Source organism: Mustela lutreola, chromosome X (assembly GCF_030435805.1).
Source record: "Mustela lutreola isolate mMusLut2 chromosome X, mMusLut2.pri, whole genome shotgun sequence".
NCBI lineage: Eukaryota > Metazoa > Chordata > Mammalia > Carnivora > Mustelidae > Mustela > Mustela lutreola.
The window spans coordinates 102,549,171-102,566,356 of NC_081308.1; the positions used below are offsets into that span (position 1 = coordinate 102,549,171).

Consider the following 17,186-nt stretch of genomic DNA (forward strand, 5'->3'; position numbering starts at 1 on the left):
CACCTCTAGAGACTCTCCAACCGAGGGCAGTAGCTGAGGTCATGCCCATTAAGGGCTCTCTTGAGGATTCAGTGAGCTCACGCACGGGAAGCCCAATGCTGGACAAGGGTGATAGGTGCCGCGGCGTGAGAGGTTTCTTTTCCCCTCCTGCCCTGCGCACTTGGCGCGGCTGGGCCGCTTCTTGGGGCAGAACATAAGAGATCCGAGGGAGGAGAGCCCAGGCCAGGGGTGGAATGTGGAAGGAGAGAGGGTGGTAAACAAGAGAGGGGAGGGGGCGGGGGGGGAGCGCGGAAGACGCGGGAAGCCAGAAGCAGAGCCTGCGAGGCTTGGAATTCTCCAGGGCACACAGAACGCCGCCCGCCGCAGAGCCCAGGGGAAGGGCGCGGCCTCGGCCCCGGGGCGGCCTCCCCAGCCCCAGCCCCAACCCCGAGGCCCGCGCGCGGGCGAGCAGCCGGCTTCCCGATCCGGCCGCGGCCCGCCCCACGCCGGGCGGGGCCCCGAGCCGCGCGCCGCGCCGGGCCGGGCCGGGCCGGGCCGTCCGCCGGGAGCCCGCCGGGAGCCGCAGTCCCGAGCCACGCGGTCCCCCGGGGTCGGGGTGGGGAGGGGGGGTGCCGGGCCCTGGCGGCCGGGCCGCGATGGCGACGTGGCGGCGGGACGGCCGGCTGACGGGCGGCCAGCGGCTGCTGTGCGCGGGCGTGGCGGGGGCGCTCAGCCTCAGCCTCACCGCGCCGCTCGAGCTCGCCACCGTGCTGGCCCAGGTCGGCGCCGCGCGGGGCCAGGCCCGGGGGCCGTGGGCCGCGGGGCTCCGGGTGTGGCGCGCCGAGGGGCCCCGGGCCCTGTGGAAGGGGAACGCGGTGGCGTGCCTGCGCCTCTTCCCCTGCAGCGCCGTGCAGCTCGCCGCCTACCGCAAGTAAGAGCCGGGCGCGGCGCGGCGGGGCGGGCCCGGGAGGGGAGGGGGCGCCGCGGGGAGGGGGCGACACCGCCCTGCTTCCCGGGCTCCGCCTCGGGGTGGGGGGCGCCTCGCGGCGAGCCGCGGCCTCCTTCCGGGTCGCGCGGGAGCCCCTCGGGGCAGTCGGGCCAGGACGCGGCACCTGCGCAGGCCCTGGGGTGCACTGCGGGGCCTCCCCGGGCCGCCAGGTGCCGTTTTGCGGAGCGCAGCCCCCGGCGCAGAGAGGCTCCCGGAGTTGGACCGGCGAGGAGGGGGAATGGGGCAAAAACAGATTGGGGGAGGGAAGGAATGAAGACGTGCCAGGAGGGACGGCTTCCTGCCCATTCCCACCCTCCACTAACTTGGAAATGTTGCCTTGGCTGGCTCAGGAGAGAGACCGTTCGGAAGGTGTGTGTGTGCAATTGTGCCTTCGAGAGGAAAGTGCTTGGCGGGAGGGGGCCGGGGGGGGGCAACCCATGGCCACGAAAGGCCACAGATTTCAGCTCCCCTCCCACCAATGAAGCTTGGCCTTTAGGGCCCAACAGAGGTCCCCCAACTTACTGCCTCACCCCACCCTCTGCCCACTGGCCTCATTCTTTGCCCATTTTTCACCTTCCCCCAACAGCAGCTGCTTCTTCCGAAGCTATCTAAACATGCAAATGCAGGTGAGTCTTCAAAGGTCCCTCAGAGCTCAGAGATATTTGCATTTTCACTAAAACAAGCCTAGAAGAATGAAATGGTACTGATGGAGCTTCAGGAAGAGAGGATGTTTCTGACTTGAGGGGAGGGTCCCCGTGTGCCTCGTTCCGTGGGCACAGTGCCAACTCTGAGGACTGGCCTTGGCTTTGAATTAGACAGACAGCTCATGGTCTTCACCACCTAGTTGAACCCTTGGAGGCTCAGTCAGGATTCTCACCATTGGTGCTGGAAGGCTCACCAGGCAGCTGACAAGCTGGATGGAATTTTCCTTCTCACTTGAGTCCTCTTGGCCAGCCCACATTTCACCTAGGCTGGGGAGGAGTTCCCTTCTCTGCCCCTGAGGAGGAAAGGGAGATCCTGAGGCATTTGTCTCCAGACTCTCTTTCCTCCTCAGCAACAGCTGGCTTGATGTCTGTAAACAGTTCTCTCCACAAGATGGTATGGAAATCTGCCTTTGGAATGTAGGCCGAGGATTAGGAGACCCAACTTTACAGGCTGGTTTCAGTATTGTGGCTGGTTGGGTAATCCCCCGCCTGAGAGAAAGATCTTTTCCTCTGTCCGAGATTCTTCTTCTAGTCGGACGAAGAATTCAATGGACGTTGAGACAGGCTCCTGGGAGAAAATCAAACTTCATTTCCTCAGCGTGGGCAATACACACACACACACATACACACACACACACACACACCACACGAGTTTCCCAAGACAGGCAAAAGGAAGTATAGGTGTCCTTCTGAGCAAAGGAGGAGGAGGTAGGGGTCTGGGACTTCAAAGGGAAGGAATGCAAATCACAGCAGGATGAAAGAGAGCAAATGTTTGGTAAGTGTTGGCTGGGCCACTGGGAAACAGGGAACAGAGAGGAATTTGAACCTTCTTTGCTAAACTCCTCCCTACCACCCCTAATTCTTGTCTTATTGATGGCCATCATTGTGTTCCTGGAGCAGGTCTTCTAAAGGCTTTTCAAGCTGTTGCAGGGAAGGTCAGAGTTTCTGCCGGAGTCTTGGGCCTTGATTGTTTTCTGCTCAGGATAATCTCCACCACACTATTGTTGCCCATCATGGGGAGGCCTGCCCTTGGCCCTGACACCGCCTAGTATATATACATCATTCGATTTTGTTAACAGCCTAATTGAGATACCCTTGACCTATAAAAAGTATATATATATTTAAGGGGTAAAATTTGATGTTTGATGTGCATACACATGGTGAAATGATCACAGCAATCAAGCTGATCAGCATAGCCATGACCGCTTAGTTACCCTTGGCTAGGTGTGTGCACATCATTGGATTTTGGTAAGGCCCATCGGGTGGGAAGTATCGTGCCCATTTTCCAGATACAGAATTGGGCTCAGACTGGCCCCACCATTCCTCCCTATAGGGCTGAGAGCCCCATAAGCCGACCTTCTGCCTCCAAATCCATAACTACTACACCCTGCTGCGTTTCTTTCTGTGTTCATTTGGAACTAATACAGCCAGGCCTCCTTAAGTACCTGCTGGGACAAAAGAGGCATGTTCCCGGGGCCCCAGTGCTTACAGAGGAACAGAAGAACGGAAGATTATTGTGTCCATAGCATGTGGCTGAGTGCTACAGAAATCCACGTTTCTGGGATGCCTGGCCGGCTCAATCAGTACAGCATGCAGCTCTTTTTTTTTTTTTTTAAGATTTTATTTATTTATTTGACAGAGAGAGATCACAAGTAGGCAGAGAGGCAGGCGGGGGAGGGGAAGCAGGCTCCCTGCTGAGCAGAGAGCCCGATGCGGGACTCGATCCCAGGACCCTGAGATCACGACCTGAGCCGAAGGCAGCGGCTTAACCCACTGAGCCACCCAGGTGCCCCGCAGCTCTTGATCTTGCAGTTGTGAGTTCGAGCCCCATATTAGGTGTAGAGATTACTTAAAAATGAATTTTTTTTTTTAAAAAAGATTTGATTCATTTATTTGAGAGAGGGAGAGAGAGATCACAAGTGGGGTGAGAGGCAGAGGAGAAGCAGACTCCCCGCTGAGCAGGGAGCCCAATGCCATGCTCAATCCTGGGACTCCGGGATCATGACCAGAACTGAAAGGCAGACGCCCAACCAACTTGAGCCACCAAGGTGCCCCAGAAATGAAATCTTTTAAAGAAAACAGATTCACGCTTCTGATGAGGAGGAGAAGATGTGAGGACCTCACAGAGGAGAAAAACCACCTGGATTTGGTCTGGGGAGAATGCATAGGAGTTTGCTGGGCACAGATGGAGAGAAAGATAGAAAGATTATAGGTAACGTCATGAGCCAAGGCACAGAGGTGGGCAGGCATGCGGCAGGACTAGAACACAGGGTGTGTCTACAGCAGCATTGGGAAGTCCAGCCAGAAAAGCAGGTTGGAATGCGACCTCAGAGGGCCGGGTTAAGGACTTTGGACTTGGTTCAGTGTGGCCAATGTTAGCTGTGGGAGATTTTTGAGGAGGTGGTGGTGGTGGGGAGGTGATGTTTAGAGCAACTCAACAGGAATTACCGTCACTTGGTTGCAGGGTATGATGACTAGAGAGGAGGAAGACCAGGGGTGGCTGGGCCAGTTAGGAACCTGTTGCACTGGTCCATGTGGCAGCTGCGGGCACCTGACACAGACTGGTGGCTGGTGACCGGGAGAGGAAAAAAGAGAGAGTTCCCAGGTCTAAGTTTGCTAATAATGTTTCCTGTGAGATTGTTTTCCTCCTGGAAACTAAAAGGGAGTATTTCAGTGAATGGCAAGGCATAGAAAGCAAAGTGGTTGGCTAATCATGGTGCTAGCCTTCCTACACAGAGAAGATACCGTTAGTCCATCCTTATACTAACTCATCTCTACTCTTTCCTGGCTATAAGTTTGCAGAAACAGGTGGCTGAGGGTAATGGTATACAGCCTAGGATCGGGGGTTTGAACGAAGCGTAAACATGGAGAATGTTCAGGAAATGGAGGGATTAACTGACTTGTCCCCAAAGAGAATTAATGGCAGAGCTGGAACTGGAAACAGGTCTCCTAGCTTTTTAGTCCAGGGCTCTGCCCACCATTGTGATGCTGATACGTCTGCTCCCTTGGATTTATGATCAAAAGTCCACTGGGTAGAGTCTATTAGGAGCTGGGCCCTGGCAATAAATAGTGCGGAACACAGCGGCTGGCTGTCAGATCCATCCACCAGTGGATCTTCCTCCAGCTTTACTGGACAACTGCTTGTCGAGCTGTATAAACGTTGGTTGGTGTCCCTGCAGCTCTGGAATAGTTCGGAACCTGCCCCACTTTCTTACTGTATAACCAGTCCAGGAGCTCATGTTCAGCTGGATGGCAGTTCTAACTCCAGATACCTGGGGTGGGGGTGGGGCGGGGTGTGTGTGATAGCCTGTGGCTGAAAGAAGGGGTTACTGCTGTTCACCAGCTGAGCCAGTGTTTCTGGGAAAAGCTTCTGTGCATGGGGGGGGGGTGGCGGGGAAGAGCAGAAAGGGGAACACTTCTGCCCCAGCCAATCAGACAAGAGCTGAAAGGGCGGGGGCGGGGCAGGATGACATCACTGATGGCCTATTAGGGTCACCTGCCTTGACTCTGCAGTTCCCAGGGGAAGGGTTGATGGTCCTTGTCTCTACCGGATGATAAGAGTCTGAGTAGAAAGGACTTGCTTTGGTTCTTTGGAATTTTGTCTATTTGATAGTAAGACCTGACTTTATAAACCAACCTGCTGTGAGACAGGGTTCCTATTCCTCGTCCATCAGGTTGTTCCGAGAACCCAGGGCTTAGTTCCTCTCCCATTGCCCCTCTCCACCAACTGCTTTCGCAGGACTGTAGAGCTCCATTAGGACCTTTGCTGAGTGCGAGCACAGTTGTCTGGTGCATAGTGCATAGTAGAAGTTCGATAAATGAGTCTGGAAGTGGCCAAGTGGGATAGGGAAGCGGATGAGGCGATGAGAAGGAACGGTGTTTCTTTGGCATTTCAGGCTCCCACCGTCATCTGGATTGTTCCAACTGGCTGCAGACCATCCGGCCGGTCAAGCATGTCCATTTCCTCTGTCTCCCCTGCCCCTCCTCAGGCTCCCCTCCAACTCGACTGGCCCTGGGGGAGAGAAAAGGCAGGAACAAGGAAGTGAGCAGGCAGTGAGACAGGCCAATGGCCCATTGGCGAGGGCCAGCTTGAGTGACCTGCATCTTTCAGAAGTAGCTGCTTAACTCATGACTGGTTTTTTTTTTTTTTTTTAATGACTGTTTCAATTAGTGCAGTTAACAGTAGTCAACAATAGTTTGACAAAATGAAGACTTTCCTAGAGCTTGAAAGAGATGCTTTTATCTTTTTTTTTTTTTTTTAAGATTTTAGTTATTGGAGAGAGGGAGCGTGAACGGGCAGGGGCAGTGGCAGAGGGAGAGGGAGAAGCAGACTCCCTGCTGAGTGGGGAACCTGACGCAGGACTTGATCCAAGGACCCTGGGATCATGACCTGAGCTGAAGGCAGACGCTTAACTGAGCCGCCCAGGTACCCCCTGAAAGGGATGCTTGTGATCATTGAGTGTTTACTCGGGAGCAAAGGGTTGGTCCTAGGACTCCTCAAATGATTTCACCTGAATACCCACGTGTCTTAGTTATCACACAGAGGGCCCCGGCTTGCTGCCAGGTTGAAGGAACAGGACATGCGCCTCTTTATGGGAGACTTGAGAACCAGAGAACCGGGGATGGTCTGAAAAGATACAGCGTGCCTGGGTGGCTCAGTCTTTAAGTTTCTGTCTTTGGCTCAGATCATGAGCCCAGGGTCCTGGGATGGAGCCCCACATCCGGCTCCCTGCTCGGCGGGGAGTCTGCTTCTCCCTCTCCCTCTACCCTTCCCCCCCCAACTTGTGTGTGCTCTCCCACTCTCTCAAATAAATAAAATCTTGAAAAAGATATAATACTTTTTTTAGCCTAGCCCTGTTCATTTTCCTTTTACTCAAACCCCCACTATTCCTCTCCCTCTCCCCTATCCCATTCTCTAGTAGAAAATACTATTTTTCCTGGTTTCCAAGCCCTTCTTGGTTTTGTCCTCATCAGCAAGGAGTAAAATTCCTTTGCCTCCTGGGCAGGGAATGTGTACCATGTAAAAGTGCCCTTTGAACAATTTCTGCCGAGATTGGTCCTGACTGCTTCCAGAAAGAGGGACCGCAACAGTCTTCCTGGCTTGCGTTTGGAAAAGTCCACCCAAAGCCATTTTTGGCCACATTATAACGCTGTAAAGAAGCACAAGGAAGAGTGCCCATGTACCCACCATCCTGAAGTGACAGCATGAAAGACAGCATAAAAGATACTTCAAGTATCTTTTTTTAAAAAAAAACAATTTTTTAAAAGATTTTATTTATTTGACAGATAAGGATCATTAAGTAGGCAGAGAGGCAGGCAGAGAGAGAAGAGGAAGCAGGCTCCCTGCTAAGCAGAGAGCCCGATGCAGGGCTCGATCCCATGACCCTGGGATCATGACCCGAGCCAAAGGCAAAGGCTTTAACCCATTGAGCCACACAGGCGCCCCTCAAGTATCTTTTTTTAATACAAAGAAATAAAAGGTTCCAGAGAAAGAAGTCCCGTTCATTCCGATTCCCTTACCCCCTCCACCTTCCCGGGGGCCTATTTAATACTTCTCTATTTTTTTTAAGATTTTATTTATTTATTTGAGAAAGCACAAGAGCAGAGTGAGAGACCGAAGGAGAAGCAGACTCCCCACTGAGCAGGGAACCCGCTGAGGGGCTCGATCCCAGGACCCTGGGACCATGATCTGAGCCAAAGGTAGACACTTCACCAACTGAGCCACCCAGGCGTCCCTGTTGACACTTTTTAAAATATGTAGCTATGGGGCACCTGGGTGGCTCAGTGGGTTGAGCCTCTGCCTTCGGCATCTTCCCTTATCCATATTTTTTTTTTAAGATTTTATTTATTTGACAGAAATTACAAGTAGACAGAGAGGCAGTCAGAGAGAGGAGGAAGCAGGCTCCCTGCTGAGCAGAGAGCCCAATGTGGGGCTCTATCCCAAGACCCTGAGATCAGGACCTGAGCTGAAGGCAGAGGCTTTAACCCACTGAGCCACCCAGGCGCCCCAACCAGTCCATATTTTTAAAGATGTTATTTATTTATTTGAGAGAGAGAAAGAGCACAAGCAGGGGGAGGGGCAGAGCAAGGAGGAGAGGGAGAAGCAGAGTCTCTGCTGAGCAGGGACTCCTACACAGGCTCAGTGGGACCCTGGGATCATGACCTGAACCGAAATCCAATGCTTAACTGACTGAGCCACCCAGGCATCCAAACCAAGATAATTTTTTTTTAACTCAATTATTGGGGCGGGGTGGGGGGGGCGATGGGTGGCGCTCAGTTGGTTGAGCGTCTGCCTTCAGCTCGGGTCATGTTCCTAGAGTCCTGGGATCGAGCCCCACATTGGGCTCCCTACTCCATGGGGAGTCTCCTCCCTCTGACCTCTCCCATCTCGTGCTCTCTCTCATACTCTCTCTCTATCAAATAAATAAATAAAATCTTAAAAAATAAAAATAAATAAACTCAATTACTGGGAGGGAAGGGAGGGACATGACCCCTGGCTGGCTCAGTCGGTAGAGCATGAGACTCTTGGTCTCGGGTCGTGAGTTCAAGCCCCACGTTGGACATAGAGGTTTTAAAACAAACAAAAAGAAACCTTAGTTACTGAGGATGCTTAAAGTCATCATTTCATGCACTTTCATTTCTTTTAAATTCAAGAGAACCAAAGGAGCACATTCTAGTTCAGTATTTACCAAGTACTCCTATTCATTTATACCCCACCGGCAAGCCAGGATTGACAGTTACACAGATAAAGGGGAAAATGCTCAAAATGAAGTGGGAAGAACTTAAGGTAGACATAAAGAACAAAGTCATCTCGTTATAGCTCACAAAATTCTATTAAGATAGTAGAATTGAATGTGCTATTCGTGAATCCTAATACATTGATATAGTAACTTTCACTTTGTAAAACATTTCCAAATGCTGGGAGATATTGTAAGAAGTGGTATAGAACACTCAGGCACAATCCAGAGCTGATTCTCTTGGGTTTTTCCTCCTTTTTTCTCCTAGGTTTGTCATACTCTTCACGGATGACCTGGGCCATATTTCCCAGTGGAGCTCCATCATGGCTGGGAGTCTTGCAGGCATGGTTTCCACCATTGTGACGTACCCTACAGACCTCATCAAAACCCGGTTGATTGTGCAGAACTTGCTGGAACCATCTTACAGAGGGATCCTCCATGCTTTTTCTACTGTTTATCAACAGGAAGGGTTCCTAGCCCTGTATCGAGGGGTTTCCCTTACTGTTCTAGGTAAGATGGAACTTTTCACCTTGTCCAAGGAAAGGTTGTGTTCTTTGGTATAGATGAATATTGTATATCTTTGTTTGTAACCAGTTAAATGCAGTTTTTCAAGGGCAAGGTCCTATGGATTCAAGCCATGTGGAGCCAGTTAGCTTCATTCTATTCCTTAGCCACACACCCTCTACCCCGCTCCTAACTTTGGCCAGTCACATCCCAGGGAGGAGAGGAAGGGAGTGTGAAGGTGGCTCAGCCCAAACTGATAGGAAGATAATCCCACACACCCCATCTGACTGCGGGAAAGAGACTCGGCCTGCATACAGACATATGTGAGCACAACCAGGTAGCAAGCATACCTTCCGTGGTCTCTGGAACCTTTGCCAAGACCACATGTGCACGAGTCGCCGGAGTTCCCCAATTGCCAAACCCGGCAGACTCTCACCTGATATCGGACCTTTGTTGCAGCATCTAATGCGACTGACCACCCCTTCTCCTGGAAGCCTGACTTCCAGCTAGCTCCCCACGTGTCACTGTCATCTCGGGGCTCCTTCCTTGGCTTTCTTTTCACCCTCCATCCCCACCCCAGGTGGCCTCAGCTAAGCTCGTGGCTTAACCAAGCATCAGGATACTCTAAGGACTCCCGGCCTCTGTAACAACAGTGACTACCATTTACTGGTGCTCTCTTTGTGCCCCACACCGTGCTGAACGCCTGGCGTACAGTTTCTCACTGAAGCCTCAGCTTACAGACAAGGAAGTAGATGCTCAGGGACTGAGGACTGAGAGACTTCCCCGAGATCCCATAGGTAGGAAGCGGAAGAACCTAGCGATGTAACCCCAGAGCCCTCTGTCTTAACCACTGACTGCTACCAATTCCCAGTGGCAGGACGAGTACCTGCTATTGGACACCTTCACCTGCTGCTCCCGGGGCACATCCAGCTCGAGACTAAACCCGGCGTCCTCGTTAGACTCACACCTGCTCCTCCTGGGTTCCCTAAAGAATGCGACCACCTGCCTTTCACCCAGTGGGCCAAGCCGGAAGAAACCTAGAACTGCTTCAGCTCCTCTCCTCTCTCCGCTGTGGCTTCCGGCTTCCGGCACCAAGTACTGTCAGTTTGACCTCTGCACTCTTCATCTGTCGCCCTCCTCCTTCCCCACCTCCCTCTGCCCTCGTCCTCATGCTTCCCACAGACACTTACAAGAGGTTTCTACAGGATCCCAGTCCCAGGCACTGCTGCCAGGGCCTGGTGACCTTCTGAAACCAAAGGCGGTCATTTCACCACCCTCATTCCTCCGTCCTCTGTTCCAGCCCTCCCTGATTCCTGAGATACAGGGAAAGGCCCAGATTCCTTATGACACACCATTTGATCCTTCATACCTGGCCCCGGTTGGCCCGGTCCCACTCACCTCCTGCCGACCCTCCACCAGCACTCGTGCCCCAGCCATCCAGAAACACTTGCAATTTCCTGGAAACACCACTCCCTTTGCACCTGCTGTTCCCTCTGCCTGGACTGCCTGTCCACTCTCCCAATGTCTGGTGAACTCCTGCTCAATCCTCAAGACCCAGTGGGCAATTTTTCTCTTCTGTGAAGTCCTTCCTGATGCTCTAGGTAAAATTAATCCCTCTGGTCCTTGTGTGCTTAAAGCACTTGGTACCGCCACCCCACCCTGGCCAGTTAGCACACACATCAGCTGTCTGTCTCCTCCAGGAATCAGCCTATGCCTCTTTGTATTCCCAGCATCCAGCATAGGGCCGAGCACATCACATAAACTCCACAAATGTTTTCTGAATGAAGGAAAACAGGGGGGTGGGTACTTCATTTGCAAAGTGTTTATTAAATAGATAACTGCCTTTTCCTCAAGATAAAATTAGCTGATGCTAGCCTCTCTTTTAAATCTTATTTCGACAGACAAATGAAGCTCCTCTGTAAACTTAAGATAGCTCCCAAAGTTTCTGGAAGTTTCTTGAAAACTGCACTACCTACTTGACATCTTTTCCTGGACCCTGATATGGCCACATCATACCCCAAAGCAAGGTCAAGTGCCTTCGCTCCCCAGGCAGGCTGTCTCCTCCTCAGCCAGAGGCCAGTCCCTCCTAGCCTTGGAAACCTGGTGAAGTGCCACTCCCTGTTTCCTCTATGAGAGTGATCTCCCCCTGCCCAAGATTTTATTTTTTTAAAAAAATTTCTGACACTACACTCAGAAATGTTACAGGAATCTTGTAACTCAGAAAAGTTACAAGAATCAAAAACACCCGTACGCCCACCATCCGGATGCTCCAATCAACACATGGCTTTATCATGTACATGTTCATCCCTCTGGCCATTCATTGGTCCATCTTACGTATTTCTGGATGACTTCCACGTAATTTGCCGACATCAGTGCCCTCCACCCCTCCACCGTTCAACACGTGTCTCCCGAACTAGAGTTCAATACTTGTTTGCAGTTCTTTGTAAAGTAAAATTTGCATACAGCAAAGTGTGCCAACCTTGAATGAACTGTTTGATGCATTTTGACAGATAACACACCCCCTATTGAAAGGGAGCACATTATTGTCACCGAAGAAAAATTGCTTCGGGCAGTTCTGGCTGGAGTGCTTTTAATGAGCTGGAGCCAGTCCTGTTTACTTGCCTGGGATTCCCCACAGGCATTTGTGCTCTCTAGCCAGCGGCACTGGAGACAGCAGCAGCCTCTTCCTGGCCTTCTTTTTGCAGGTGCTCTGCCCTTCTCTGCTGGCTCCCTTCTGGTTTACATGAACCTGGAGAAACTCTGGAATGGACCCCGAGATCGGTTCTCACCCCTCCAGAACTTCGTCAATGTCTGCCTGGCCGCTGCCGTAACCCAGACGCTCTCCTTTCCTTTCGACACAGTGAAGAGAAAGATGCAGGTAGGGAGTTATTTGGGGGAGCAGGGGACATCAGGTAGGAGGGATGCCTTGCTGTGCTTGGGGGCGGTAGCAGCTGCAAAGTACAGTGACCCTGGATGATGCCAGGTTTCCAGGGAGCTCGTGAAAGCTCACACAAATGCGATGCAAACCACCCCCAACACACACACACACACACACACACACTCACACTCCATTGGCATTTCTGCTTCTAAACCCGAGGCTGCTGGCTCGAGCCCAGGCGGCCTCCCTGTTCCCATACTCTGCTTTTTTTAGGTCTTTGATGAAGCCTCCAGATGAAGCCCACTTTTCTTTCCTCTCTTCCTTAAAGCTGCCTCAGTGAAAGAGACTCTAACTCTCTAACTTGTCTCTCTGCTGGCTCGGTTACCCCCGGCTTCTCCTTGCAGCTTTCTTGGCTAGATTTGGGCCTCCCCTTCCTCAGCACTGAACAGTCTGAAAGGGCTGATCCCAACCTATAAAGAAAAACTGCTTTCAGAACAATGAACACATCACAAGGACCCCCCAACTCTTCTGCCCTCTCCCCATCCATCTCACTTCATCTCTCCAGGTTGTATTTGGTCCAAACAAACGATGGTCACATTATTGTAATTATAATGTAGATGTAAGTTTAGCGCCTGCTTAGTGCACATCTATTCACAAAAACCATTATTCCCAATTTTTTAAGATTTTATTTACTTGAGAGAGAGAGATACCGTGAGACAGCATGATGGGCGGGAAGGGGCAGAGGGAGAGGGAGAAGCAGGCTCCCCACTGAGCAGAGTCCTATGTGGGGCTCCATCCCAGGACCCTGGGATCATGACCTGAGCACCACAAAGGCAGGAGCTTAATGCACTGAGCAACCCAGGCGCCCCCATTATTCCTAATGTTAAAAGTAATGTGCTTACCCTTAAAATGGTCAGTTTTATGTTACGAATGTTTTACCACAATCACTTCTGGGCCTTTTGGCTAATATCAAGTGCAGTATGAATGTTTTACCACAATAAAAAGAAGTAATGCACATAGATTATAGAAAATTTGGGACACACAGAAAGGTATAAAAAAGAAAATAATTGGGGCGTCTGGGTGGCTCAGTGAGTTAAGCCTCGGCCTTTGGCTTAGGTCATGATCTCAGGGTCCTGGGATCGAGCCCCACATCGGGCTCTCTGCTCAGCGGGGAGCCTGCTTCCTACTCTCTGCCTGCCTCTCTGCCTACTTGTGATCTCTGTCTGTCAAGTAAATAAATAAAAAATCTTTTAAAAAATTACTTATAAACCCAACACCTACGCACAATGATTAATAGTTTCTCTGCATGTTTGTATGTGTGAACAGGTACACATGTTTGTGCATGAATGTGAGATACATGTCTATGGAAGGGTTTGTTGTTTTCAAAATTGTGTTCCCACCGTATATAAATTAGTATCCTATTTATTTCCATTATTGCCCCCAGGCTATCAAATATTGAGAATACCTTTTTAGATTTTCACGTAATAGTCCGCAGTATGGATCTCCCATGGGTATTTAAAAAAAAAAAAAAAAACAATGATTTCTTCTCACAAACTGCTGCTGCCTTGAATTTTAACACGGGTTAGGGTTAGCAGGGCCGTGCCCCATTTGAATGTCTGTAGGGGAGGTTGCTTCATTGTCTCTGCCAGCTTCTAGTTGCCCTAAGCATTCCTCGGTTTGTGGCTGCGTAACATCCATCTCTGCCTCCACTGTGCCGTAAATAACAATTTTTCAGTTTTTAAATATTTAGGCTATTTCTAATTCATCAGTATGATAACATAGCAGTGAAAACCCTTGTATATTTTTTTTCACATCTGTGATGGCACCCTTCAGCTCTATTCCTACAAATGGACTTAGAGGTCACAAGATAAAGAGAGTTCTGGGACACCTGGATGACTCAGTCACTTAAGCATCTTTTTTTTTTTTTAAGATTTTATTTATTTATTTGAGAGAGAGTGTGTGTGAGAGAGCACAAGAGCGGGGAAGGTCACAGGGAGAAGCAGCCCATTGCAGCCCAGTCTCAATCTGGGACTACAGGATCATGACCTGAGCCAAAGGCAGCCCCTTAACCGACTAAGCCATCCAGGCTCCCCGAAGCATCTGACTCTTGATCCCAGCTCAGGTCTTCATCTCAGGGTATGAGTTCGCCCTGCATGGAACCCACTTAAAATAAATTTTAAAAAAGATAAATATAATTCTGAGGCTCTCAATGAACTGTGCACCCCAGAAAGGCTGTAAGTTTACACTTGCACCATCTGTGAGGGAGTGATTCATCTCCTCAGCAATCATCAGCAATTGATTAATATCACTTTTCAATTTTTTTTAACCACAACATTCTACTATAAACTGGAGTAAGATACCCTAGAAGTGAGTATTTGGGAGTAAACTTGATCATCTCTTCCCTGGTATGGAAAACTTCTTGAAATAGATACTCATAGCTTCAACAACAAGCTTTAAAATAAATGCAAAGTCATGATGGTTATAAAAAAAATCCTGGGGCATCTGGGTGGCTCAGTCATTAAGCGTCTGCCTTCAGCTCAGGTCATAATCCCAGGGTCCTGGGATCGAGCCCCGAATTGGGCTCCCTGCTTGGCAGGGAGCCTGCTTCTCCTTCTCCCACTCCCCCTACTTCTGTTCCCTCTCTCACTGTGTCCCTCTCTGTCAAATAAATAAATAAAATCTTTTTTTTTTAAATCCCAAAGAGCTAATTACATGGTTTTCATAAAATATGATCAGCATCCAATTATGAATAACATCATAAATATCATCCAAAGGGTGATAGGAAGTGAATTCTTAGGGTGGTGGCCAAGTGTGATTTTACAGGCATTAATAAATATAATAATACCTTGTCCACCCTACTTTAAAAAAAAAAAAAGTAACTCAGGTGCCTGGGTGGCTCAGTCAGTTAAGTGGCTGCCTTCAGCTCAGGTCATGATCCCAGGGTCCTGGGATCAAGTCCCAAATCAGGTTCCCTGCTCAACAGAGAGCCTGCTTTTCCCTCTCCCTCTGCCTGCCGCTCTGCCTACTTGTGATCTCTCTCTGTCAAATAAATAAATAAGATCTTTTAAAAAATAAAAAATAAAAGGAACTCATTAGATAGAACCACAGGCTGCATTTTCAATGAGAACATGCAGTGCTTCCTTTGGCCATTAGATGTCGCTGCAGTAAATGGAGCGTTTTAGAGCGCTCCGGGTATTAGCCCTGCCGCCAGTGATATCCCTGCCGCTAGTGATCTCTGTCCAGCTAACAAGCTCCTAATCCCTTCTCCAAATACACCTTCAGTTTGGAGGACGAGTAGCCTGGAAACAACAAAATAACCCAAATTCTGCTGTGGGGTTTTTTCCCTGCAAAGCCACGATGCAGCTTCTCCTAGAGAGCTTCAGTAGAATCTCCCCATATAACGCAAGGTTTAACAGCAGAATTTATAACGAGGGAACTGTGTAGGGCAGCCAAGCTGCTCCGAACTGAGCACACTTTATGGTAATATTTGCATTCCCCTGGCTTTCCTCCTTGCACTGCCCTTCAGGAAGCAAACCAGCGTCGGATGTCTGTTAGATAACCAGCTGGACAGGGAATTTTTCCCAGCTCTCGCACCAACTGGCCACTTTGTCTGAATGTCTCATTCTCCTCATATGCTTTTGTCCACACACACACACACACACACACACAATCAATCTGCCCGTTTAGTGCTGCATCGGGTTGGAACTCTCTTGAACATTAATGACAATAATCAGAAGTCTTCCTGAACCAGCTGAGCCCTTCCTTCACCATGCTTCCACTCATTTTATTCCTTTCTCTTTTTCTTGCACTGGCTCCTGACTGGCATGCTAGAGAATGGGGAGGTAAATAAATTATGTATGTGCGTGTTTTGAGGCAACAGTTTTGGGTGGGAAATGGGGGATAGGTCAGCCCTGCACAAACGGAATGAGGTGCCCCTCCCCCAACCCGGTGTGCTTTTCATCCTGCCTGAAAATCGCCTTCACTGCACTTCGGGGCCTCGTGGCTCAAGCTCTTTTGGGTATGACCTGACCTGTTCATACTCATTATCTCCCACGCCTGGCCGGGAGCGTGGGCCTGAAATGGCTGGCAGCACTTACTGTATTCAGAGAAAAGTGGGAAAGGTAAAACGTTGATGGAGCTTAATTGGTCTGATTAATCTGCGGGCCCTGACTAAGGACCAGGGCGTCCTGAGCAAAGGGTTCTCTAGACAGGCATACGTGGAAGAGCGAGGGAGAAAAGCGGCCCTGAAACTCCAGGGAGCAGCCGAGAACATGGGAGCCTTGGAGCCCCCGGTGGGCCCTCAGACGATCGATCGTGTGGGAGGCACGAGGCACAAGCCTGGTCCCCTCTCCCCACCCCCCGCAACTCTGTCCCTCTCCCCTACAGCCCATGTTAGGTGCCTCCGTTTCATCAAATATAAAACCAAGTGTCCTCCTGTTGCTCGCTACCCCAGAGGACTTTGACCCCATCAAGGCTCACAAGGCGAGCAGGATTAGGCCAGGTCAGCATTGCAACTGAAAGTACATAAACTGAAGGACAAAGGTAGTATCCAAGTGGCACAGCTGACCGAGCAGAACACACACGGTCCCCGAGCGAAGAGAGGCCCCAGCCCTGTTCAAACAGAGATGCTGAACCTGCCCGAGATGCTTAACACCTCGGGCTGCCCGCACCAAACTGGGCGCCCTCGTGGTTTCTCACGGTCAAGTCCCTGTCCTCAGCCCCAACCCACGCTTCTCAAGACCGGCTGCACAGTGCCGTTTTGGCGAGCGCCTCCACGCTGTCAACTCTGACTTAATGTGTGTCAAACTGAACTCTTCTTCCCCCAAAACTTGCTGCCCAGCGTTTTCCTTTTCAGTGCCATCACCCCAGCACCAAGTCACACAGGCTGGAAGTCCAGAAGTTGTCTTTGACTCTTTGTCTTGCCCCTCCCGCAGGTATCATCGAGCCCAGTTGGTTCCTGGTGCCTAGTCCTCCCACACTGGTCTTTCTATTTGGCTTTGTCCCTGCCCTAATCTAGGACCTTGTCAACTCCTCTCATTGTTCTCCAGGTTTAATTCTAAAAATGACCATAAGCATGGAGCGCTAAAGAAATACGTCCATTATCTTATTATCATCTTACTGACACCTTAAAACAGCCCTATAAGGCAGGTACCATTTCTTTTTTTTTTTAAGATTTTATTTATTTATTTGACAGAGAGAGATCACAAGCAGGCAGAGAGGCAGGCAGAGAGAGAGAGAGAGAAGGAAACAGGCTCCCTGCTGAGCAGAGAGCCCGATGTGGGGCTTGATCCCAGGACCCTGGGATCATGACCCAAGCCAAAGGCAGGGGCTTAACCCACTGAGCCACCCAGGCGCCCCGGCAGGAACCATTTCTATCAGGCCCATTTTGCAGATGA

The 17,186-nt window shown here is 50.5% G+C and overlaps 1 protein-coding gene across 1 annotated transcript in view; it reads left to right on the forward strand.

Moving 5' to 3' along the window:
- Window positions 1-290: 290 nt before the first annotated feature.
- The window catches only part of SLC25A43 (solute carrier family 25 member 43), a 43,180-nt gene continuing 26,284 nt past the window's right edge, over window positions 291-17,186 (forward strand). Inside the window, exons 1-3 of the mRNA XM_059156874.1 lie at window positions 291-910; window positions 8,677-8,918; window positions 11,618-11,790. Coding sequence (XP_059012857.1) covers window positions 636-910; window positions 8,677-8,918; window positions 11,618-11,790 — 690 coding nt within the window. The 5' untranslated portion in view covers window positions 291-635. The remainder of the gene's footprint in view (window positions 911-8,676; window positions 8,919-11,617; window positions 11,791-17,186) is intronic.